The 9138-nt window shown below is 52.4% G+C and overlaps 1 protein-coding gene across 1 annotated transcript; it reads right to left on the bottom strand.

Annotated features, from left to right (window-relative positions):
* Positions 1-424: 424 nt before the first annotated feature.
* Positions 425-5977, bottom strand: MB (myoglobin). Its single transcript, XM_013180849.3, has 3 exons — positions 5793-5977; positions 1999-2221; positions 425-1300 (listed from the first exon to the last, which is right to left on the bottom strand). Exons 1-3 carry the CDS (start codon positions 5885-5887, stop codon positions 1154-1156), a joined length of 465 nt encoding a protein of 154 aa, XP_013036303.1. The 5' UTR covers positions 5888-5977; the 3' UTR covers positions 425-1153.
* Positions 5978-9138: the final 3161 nt, after the last annotated feature.

Genomic DNA, 9138 nt, shown 5'->3' with positions numbered 1-9138 from the left:
CCTGGAGAGAGCAATGCAGAGTGCTGTGGCTGGGATCTGAGGCTGCTTGTGTGTGCAACCTCCCCGTCATTAGCAGGACGCAGCAACTGGCTCCCTCCTGCACACAGAGAAAGGCAGAGCACACAGGTGGCCAAGGCCATCCCCTCCACATCCCCGCCGCTCAGCAGCAGCCACGGCGTTGAGTCAGGGAGCGCTTCTCGTGCAGAACGAAGGATGCTGTTTTGGCATCTTGAAGTCCAGTAGCCAGGTCGTGACCCCGCGGTGACACACGAGTGCCCAGGTCCCCCCATGCCACTCAAGTTGTGGGCTGGCACCGCAGCATCAGCGCCGGTGGCCGGGTATGTACACAAAACACCTCCTCCACTTCCTCCATCTCCCCCACTTCTCGCTGGGGCTCCTACGGAGCAAGGAGCGAACACACGACGCCAGTGCGGGAATTTTTTATTTTCTGAGAAACGCATACTTTACTTCCCAGTGCAACACAACTTCACATGCATAGCAGCAGCTGCCAGAAACCTACGGATCACAGGGTGTACTACTCTTTATAGTTTTGCTAATGTGAGTTCAGCGAGTTGCCAAGCTGGCAGACCCCGGAGACTGACATGCTCCCACCCCCACGAAACAAGGTAACATCAGTGACGGCGCTGAAAGCTCTCCACCGCAACCTGCTAACAGTCTCACCTGGGGGAGGAAAGGAAAGTGGTGTCCCCACTTCCCACCCTGACATCCCTTTTGCACCACTTGAATCATTCCTTCACCCTCCTGTTCACTGCACTCCTCAATACACCCCTTGTTCCTCCACATCCCTTCATGTCCTGCCATGACATTCTCCTCTCGGATGAGACTGGGTTTTGGGGAGGGGGGAAGAAAAAGGGCATAGGGATAGGCAGAAGCTGACAGATAACCCCTTATATTATTTTTCCTAAGAAAACAGATTATTTCTCTTGTATACGTGAAGCCAGGAAAGGACAACGGTTTATCATGGACATCACTCTGAGTGCCTCTGCTCTGCCTGTGGTGACTCTCGGCCTCTTGTCAAAGCATTCCCACACGTCTTGGATGGCCAATCATGAGATGTCTAAAACAGTGCTGGGGAAGCTTCTCTAAGATGCATGGCCAGGCCTCCGTCGTGGTGTCCCTCTGTGCGTATACGCTAACCCTGGAAACCGAATTCCTTGTACTTGCTGGCCATGTCATTTCGGAACAGCTCCAGGGCCTTCTTCATTGCAGCCTGGGAATCAGCCCCAAAGTCTGCAGAGTGCTTTTCAGCAATGACCTTGATAATGACTTCAGAAATGAACTGTGAGGAAGGAGAGAGAGAGAGAAAAAAATAATAAAAATAAAACAGAAGGGACGCTCAAGGTTTATTTTCAGAAAATCCAGATTAAGAAATAGGTTGCAGAGCCTGGAAATATCTCCGAGCTAATTCAGTAGCCCTTCCCACAGTCTCTGGAGAGACACTGTGGTCTAGCATGCAAGGAGCCTGGGCTGGGCAGAAGAACTGGGCTCTGTTCCTAGCTCGGACACTGATCTGCTTTGTGACCTTGAGTAGACCATGGCCCTTCCCACTCTTTGCCTGCCTTGTCCATTGAGGCCCAAATTCATGCCTGTGTTTGTGCAACACTTAGTTTTGTGGGTCTTGGTCCCCAGTGGATTCTCCAGGGCTTACTCTAAAATTGTACGTCCCTCGTGTCCAGCCACTGACAGTTCTTATGTCATGTAGTTTCCCAGGCATGCAGGGGCTGCATGGGCTGGTTTATTATTGTCAAGAGTGTCTCAGACTGCATATGGTGTTTGGAATGGGAAATCTAAACTTGGAGATTCACATACCATGAGCTGAGCCCTTTCTGTGCCTCTTGCCTGTACACAGAGGCCTTGGGCTTGAGAGTTCACTAAAAAACAACTAAACATCACTAACTAAAAGTGCAGCTCTTGCGTAGCTGTCCTGCACACGTTCATTACATATCAGACAACAAGATTCCCTGTCCTTTTGCATACCTCCAGATATTTGACAGGGATTTTGTGCTTTGTGGCATGGGTTTGAGCCAGGGGCTTCAACTCTGCTTCATGATTACCCTTCTGCTTCAGGATTTTGCCCAGCTGGGTGAGGACGGTAACTCCGTGTTTCTTCAGATCTTCAGAGCCTTTCATCTGATCAGGGGTCTTCAGGCCTTTGAACTTTTCAAAGCGATCCAAAGTCTCAGGGTGGTCCTGAAAGAGTCTGTGGACAGAAGCAGAGGGACTTGTGAGACTTGACAGAGCTATCATCCAGAACAGAGCTGAGGTCCAGCTGCTCCAGGTGTATATGGACAGGAAAATGTATGATAACCTGCTTCCCCCCAAAGAGAAAGCTCTTAGCTAGTCCCTGCTGGAAGCGGGTGCTTTCACCTGGCAATTGTGATGCTTTAGACCCTTTCCAAATTGTCACCATTCACAGTCATTCCATTTAGCGTGTATGGAAAGCCAGAAAAGCAGTTGACCCTATTCTAAATCTGTGTAGGTTGTTCTTCCTCTGGTAGGTTGTTCCACAGCCAGATGACATTCTGTGTGCAGAAGTTTCTTCTACCATCTGTTTTACCCAGGCTGTTTTTTATCATTAGCAAACGATAAAATGCCTCTTGTCTTTGGAGGGCAGAAGGTCCTGATGTACCTCTCTTTGAATATTGGATCTACTTTAATCCCATCCTTTTACACATGTCCTAAGGTGATCACCCCATCTCTTTTCCATTCCCTCTGGCTGAGACAGAGACACTACCCTAACCACGTACAATTGGTATCCAAAAAAAAAAAAATCCCTTTTTAAGTTATTATTATGTTTTATTTTTATAGCTGTTCTAACTCTTTGGCACCAGTCCCTGGGCTATATCAACTGCATTAGGACAGAGACAAGGGCCGAGGCTGGTCATGGCAATGAGAGCTGTGTTCTTGCATTCATCTGAAGGCAAAACAAAACCAAACAAAAACACCTGTCCTCCCTGGTTCACTTTCTCACCGAGGAGCTAGCCTGTATTTCCCCCAGCCTGTCTCCCTGCGAGGTACTGTAGACCCCAGACTCTCACCAGGACCCTCTTCCGAGCCCATCTCTGCAATGACCAGAAAAGAGGCCCCAGCCTCACGTCCCTCACTTTCAAGCTTGGGTGTGTTTGAACATCAGCTCAGTGGGAGACGTTACGGTGCCCCCACCCTGTGAACACAGACAGAGGGTTTGAGTTTCTGCCCTTTTCTTGCATGCTCCAGCTCAGCATGGTGCTGGCAGTGTGGCTCCTCCATCTGGAACCATGGCACCTCTGAGAGTCCTTGGGAGCAAGTGGGTAAGAAGAGCACGGGGCATCAGGCTTGCGGTGCCCTGCCATTCAGTGCTATACATAGGCGCTCTGATCCCAAAATGGAAATGAAATCAGGAAGGCAGATAGGTGGCTAAAAGCCAGGCTAGCGCTGTCCCCCACTTCCTCCCTGCCGCATTTCCCAGGAGACAGGATGCTGACACCACTGGCAACCAAACTGGTAGGAAAGTTCATTCTTTTCCCTGCCAGAGTCCTAGAGTCAGGGTGAAAGGGGGACGCTGGCTGTCCTGGTTATTAGGAGCAGTCTAATAATGAGGTCTTGAGAGACATCGGCTCCCTTGCACAAGTTTATTTTCAGGTATTATGCGCTCTGATGGGCATAACCCAACCAGCTGAAGCACCAGAAGGGCAGTGGCTCGCATCCATGAAGTAGCTCACTCAGGCTGCCCACTTCAGGGTCTGGACCCTTGGCCCAGGGCTTGCAGCCACCAAACCAGCCTCCTCTCGCAGGACCGTGGTTACTCATTTGCTCTGCCCTTGGGAAGCTGCTGGTCCTGTGATTTCCTAGGGATTGGTCCCATCTGGAACCAAACATGCCTCCTATTAAGTGGCCATTTGGGTGAGGGCCAGACTCTCTGACATATCATGTAAGCATAGGTTAGGCTACATTAACAAATACCTCAGCCATATGCAAAACAGAAGCTGTCCTGCAGCAAAAAGCTTCTATAAATGAGTGACCAGTCTTTGCCAACATTTCCCTTCAAACATCTTCTAAGGACTTCTGTACTATACCAAGTGCTGAGCACAACACACGCCTTCTCTTTTTTTTCCTGTATCTTTCTATGACAAGGGTTGTCTCTCACCCAGGGAGATGAGGTTGCCCTATGCAATGGGATGGAGTTATTTCTAAAAGCCTCCCTCCATCGTGTCTGGCTATGGCTGAATCATGTTTGCCAAAGGCAAGATACTCCCGAGACCCTTGAATATTCTTCCAAGGAATGTTTTATTTGTTTGTTTGTTTGTTTCAGAAAACATCCACTTGGATCGGTATTTTCTAAACATATTCCAGGATATGTCATCTACCTAAGAAGACTTTAACAAGGCAAAAGCAGGCACATTTCTAAACTAAGAGAAGCCTGCTGGGCTTCCCCTGCCTCTCCCCTCCCTCAGAAACCCCCTGAAGGAGCAAGAAATGACCTGCTAGTGTGCTGGCGAGCACCAAGTCACACGGGAGAGGGGTATCACCTTTAATGCCATGGATTAGCATTTGATGCCAATGCTCGGCCTTCAATACCTGGAGGAAAAGCAGTATTACCTATGCAGTTTGGGAACTGCTTTTGTTGTCTTGTGGCAGTTTCAGAGCCACCTCACAAAGGTGGTCAAGTGGGGAGGGCTCAGCCTTCTGCTGCCCACCACCCCAGTATACCTGCTCTGGATCATCTCAGCTGAACTGTTCAGAATAAATAAAACAGCCCCCTGGTTTGGCTCACTTTTGGAAAAGCTTTGAATGGACTGTGGATTTGACCATTGGTGTGGGGTCCTCCCTTTAGCTGTGCTTGAGATAGGAAACCCCCTGTGTGAGAGCCACATCCCCACTGCTGTCCACAGCGTCCGTACCCTCCTAGCATATGGTGCTGAGCACAAGCTGAGGGGACATCTGGAGAGGGTCTCCTTGACATCTCCAACCCTTCTGGTCTTTAAGGACAGGGTAGGATACGATGCTGTTTCCCCCTCCACAGCCCTCAGACCCCTTGCAGGCTGCATTTCTGTGATTTGCTTGTTTCCCAGGGTGTTCGTCTCTCAGGGTTCAGGAGTGCAAGGACAGTGTAGGGACAGGGGTCCTCTCATATGGGGACATCACGAGCATGCCTTCTCTGACCTTGGAAGGAGGGAAGCACAGGGAAGGATATGCCTCATTTGACACCCAGACCCCAAATTCATCAGCAGGGAATGGACAAGTTTTACTGCCTGGATTTCTGGGGGGTCTGGCCAAAAAGCAGGATGGGCAGGACTCTGCCAAGTGACATCAGGGTGGAGAGAGGGAAACACTCAGGTAATTTATAGTCAATTTTACTGAAATCAGAGATTTCAAGACAATTGCCAGAGCTGATTTTCTTCCCGTCTCCATCCCTTCCTCCCCACACCGTTGCTGCACAGCACCTGAAGGCCCAGGACACACAGTTTGCTCCAGCATTCCTCACCACAGTGCCTGGGCAGTGAGCATCCAAAGCAGAGCTTCGCCTGCAGGTCAGGTAGAGGGAGCAACAAAGTGCCTCCATCCTTTGAAAGCAGCGCAGGCCTCCTCCTGCACTCACAGACGGAAAGACAGAATCACAGCCCCTTCACACAGTGAGCAATTTTTTAGCCAGAAACCATAGCCATGGAATGCCACCGCCCTACATTAAAAGAAAACAGCCTGCTGAAATGCACGCTGCAGAACACGAGTCCCCGTACGCAGCGTTCCTCAGTCTCTCAGCTTTGCTCTTAGGACCAACACTTCTTGCCTACCTCATCAAAACCGCATGCCCATGGCCGGCGAGGTCGGCCTCCACTTTCCCCCAGATGGTGAGGACGTGCTGCCATTCCTGGTCGCTGAGCCCCATGGTTCACTGGAGGCAGGGGAAGATGGGGGCAGACGGGTCCTGAGCGCTGCCTGCAGCAGTTGCCTTTCCCCAAAAGGGTGGCTGGAGAGCTCACCCGCGGGATTTATAGTCCCTCCTCACAGACCTACACCTGTTAATCGTCAGCTGGACATCTTGCTCTCTTTCAGGCTTGTCTAACCTAATCAGCCTCTCTTTTTTTCTAGGAAGCTATTTCGGGTCGGGTGGTATTGTGGGTGCTACTGATGGCACCATTTCTGCTTTTCGTATTGGACTGGCACACGTCCCACTCTCCACAGAAAGGGCACTGCCCAAACGCACTGCCAGGAGCCTGTCCCGGCTTCCCAAGGACAGGCGTCTAAAGACATGGTGTCAAACTGTGCAGCGGGAGATTCCTGAAGAGCACTGTCATCCGCAAGGCCAGCCCGCCTCCCACGCCCCTGCCTGCCAAAGGCAGGGAGAAGCCAGGCCGGGATGGCTGGTAGCATTGCTCCTCCCCTCCAGAGGCCTCTCCTTTCCCCTGCGGGGGTTGAGGTCTCTCATGCCAAGTATCAGCATCAGGAGGAAAAGCCACCACGAGCCACCGTGGATATGATTTTGGACACCTCCCAGGCTATCTCCTCAGCCTCCCTCAGGACCGATAGCAGCCAGGCATGCCAGCGGGATGATTTATCCCTTCCAAGGGGTGAGTGCAGGCAGAGCACAGCCCGATAGCGAAGCCCAGCCAGCAGCACTGCCCAGACGTGCAGCACCCTGCGGCCTTTCCTAAGGGTAGGAAGGGTGGCCAGAGGCAGGCGGAGGTGTCGGCTGGCCTCCAAGCCCAGAGGCAGGAGAATTTCTCCCGCTGTGCTTAGCAAGCGCCTGTCAGCCAAGCCACCCTGCAGTCCTCTGCTTCTCTCCTCTATGCACCAGTTTGCCTCACATCCAAAAACCTGCCTCCTAAACTCTTCCAGGCCAAGATTTCATCCTGATTTCCTCGTGCAAACACCAGGGCACTATCAGTTACCCAAACTAGGCTGAAGTGATGGAGGAGCGCTTGGGAGCCCTCCAGCAGAGATCACATCCCCGCAGCCTCGCTCCTCAAGTCCTTATCACACTAAACAAGCATTTGCGCCGCCCCATGCTCAGCCTTGGGTAGGATCCTGAATGCTGACCTTACAGGCTTACATGCACTTCAGACGCGAGAGAAATGTGTGCTCCTCGTACACGAGAGGCAGCTGCTTATGCACCGAGCTCTGTTGTATTCCCCGTGCTGAAACCGCTCAGTCGCCATAATAACCTCATTTGAGTTTGGTTGACTCTTGTCGCTCTGTAGCTTCCCCAGGGCCGTGAAGCCAACAATCTCCGTACAGACATTAACAGTGAATGGACAGAGGCCTTAAAAAGGGCAGGGGAGCCCATATTGGTTTTTCCACAAGTGAAACGGCAATGAAATGAAATCGTAAGCTCTTCCCTGCGGAGCATAAATAAATACAGCCTGCAAAATGACTACAAGCCTTACAGCAGCCGCGCGGACGCAGCGCGTGCCTCAGCCCTCTGCTCATCCCCTAGGGCAAGGCCTACAGCTGGCACCACCATCTGGGCAAACACCAAGTGCCGGGAGCCGACATGTCGGCCGTCACCTTCACGTGGGCAATCGGGTGGCCTTTTCATATGGCCACACCACACCTGCGCGCCCGTGTTCGTACATAACGAGCATTAAATCGTTAATATTTTGGGGCGCGGTGAAGCGAAGCAACAGCAGCCGACGTGCCACCATCACCAGGGGTCTCGCAATGGTCTGGCTGCGCTGTGAGGTCCGCCAAGGGGACGATGGCCATGACCAGGCCCAGACCCCAAAACCCCCGGTGCTGCTGGGGGAGCCCCCGGTCGCCTTGCAGCAGCCCGGAGCTGTCGGCCAGGGCTTGCTACCATCTAGTGGCCACGGGCGACAGAGCCACGCGGAGGGGAGGCCACATCCCTGTCCCCATGCAGGATCCGCAGGCTGGAGGGGGCCTCTGGCCTTTCCTAGGGGCTGCAGGGGCTGGTGTCTATCCAGACGGTGCTTAGCAAAGGATCCCCCCTCCCTAAAGGGCAGGGGAAGAGTCTTTTCTGGCAAAACAGCTCCTTCCTTGACGGACGGCAAACCTTGCCGTAGGTATCAGTGAATTTAGACCGTGCAGCATCCCTGCAAAGGGAAAAGCTGCTTATTTCCCCTTTTGTGAGCAATCAGAGAGGTTCAGCCCCTGGGATAGCCAGGGGAAGAACGAGGTCTGGCTGCAGGGCACGGCGCTAGGAGCAGCAGCCGGTGCCAGTTCCTAACACAGGGCACAGGGAGGGCTGGAGTACCCCGGTGGGAATTGCACGCTGGCAGCAGGGAGGCACCAGTTCCCAGTCTTTTTGGCCAAATTCAGTTTTTCTTAGAGTACCACTGTTGCAGAGAGAGAGAGAAAGCCAGCCGCGGCCTGTAAAACAAATGCCAGAGAGCCCAGTAGTCCCTGACCCTGCCTTGGCAGGTAATGTAGCAATGCTGCAATAATTTCCAGCTCTGTCTTCTCTGCAGCCAGGGCTGCTGCAAGGAGGGAAATGCATGCCTGAGAGACAGGCACTGGTAAGAATCATAGTGACGGTTATTTTCATTTCAAATACGTTTATGAAATGCACTTTCCAGCAGGAGGGAGAGAAGGATGCTCCAAAACCATTCAATTTTAACACCCCAGACCATCTGTGTTTGCACAGCAAAACAACTCAGAGAGGTGAACAGGGTTTTTTTTTGACAGCCCCCCCCCCCCCTTTTTTTTTTTCCTTTTCAATGAACCTTTTCCCCATGACATAATTAAAAATAAAAACCCCACCTGGGAGCAGGGGACGGCTTGGGATGACGGCCGCAGCCCTGGCTGTGCCATGCCCCCGCGCTGCACAACGCGCAGCCTGATGCCAGCCTGGCACGTGCTGCTCTGCCAGGGGAGAGGTCGGGGGGAGGCCGGCACGCCGAAGAAGCCGGGTGCGTTATGTAACTCCCAATTACATAATTAGCTATTGCATAATGCTGGGGAAAAGGCCCTCTGCAGCCCAGCTTCGGTTTCTATGGCATTTTGCTGATACATGGCTTCTTCCAGGACGGTGCGCCTGCGCTTTGCTTTCGGAGCCTGCGGCGCAGGCTGTGCAGACAGACGGACGGACAGACAGGTGGGATACTGCACTCCCAGCAGCACTAGCCAGAGAGAGAAGAGCAACAGCAAATCCTATAGCCATAGCAAGGCAAGAGCATTGTT

This window comes from Anser cygnoides, chromosome 1 (genome assembly GCF_040182565.1).
Source record: "Anser cygnoides isolate HZ-2024a breed goose chromosome 1, Taihu_goose_T2T_genome, whole genome shotgun sequence".
In the NCBI taxonomy this organism is placed as follows: domain Eukaryota; kingdom Metazoa; phylum Chordata; class Aves; order Anseriformes; family Anatidae; genus Anser; species Anser cygnoides.
The sequence above is the reverse complement of the archived record's forward strand: the minus strand, read 5'-3'. Positions and strand labels throughout refer to the sequence as shown.

Bases quoted from the DNA above. Each gene is read 5' to 3' on its own strand.
- MB (XM_013180849.3), bottom strand. From the start codon at position 5,887: ATGGGGCTCAGCGACCAGGAATGGCAGCACGTCCTCACCATCTGGGGG. The intron at 2,222-5,792 runs GTAGGCAAGAAG...TTCTGTCCACAG, and splicing joins GGGCATGCGGTTTTGATGAG to ACTCTTTCAGGACCACCCTG. The intron at 1,301-1,998 runs GTATGCAAAAGG...CCTTCCTCACAG, and splicing joins TCCCTGTCAAATATCTGGAG to TTCATTTCTGAAGTCATTAT.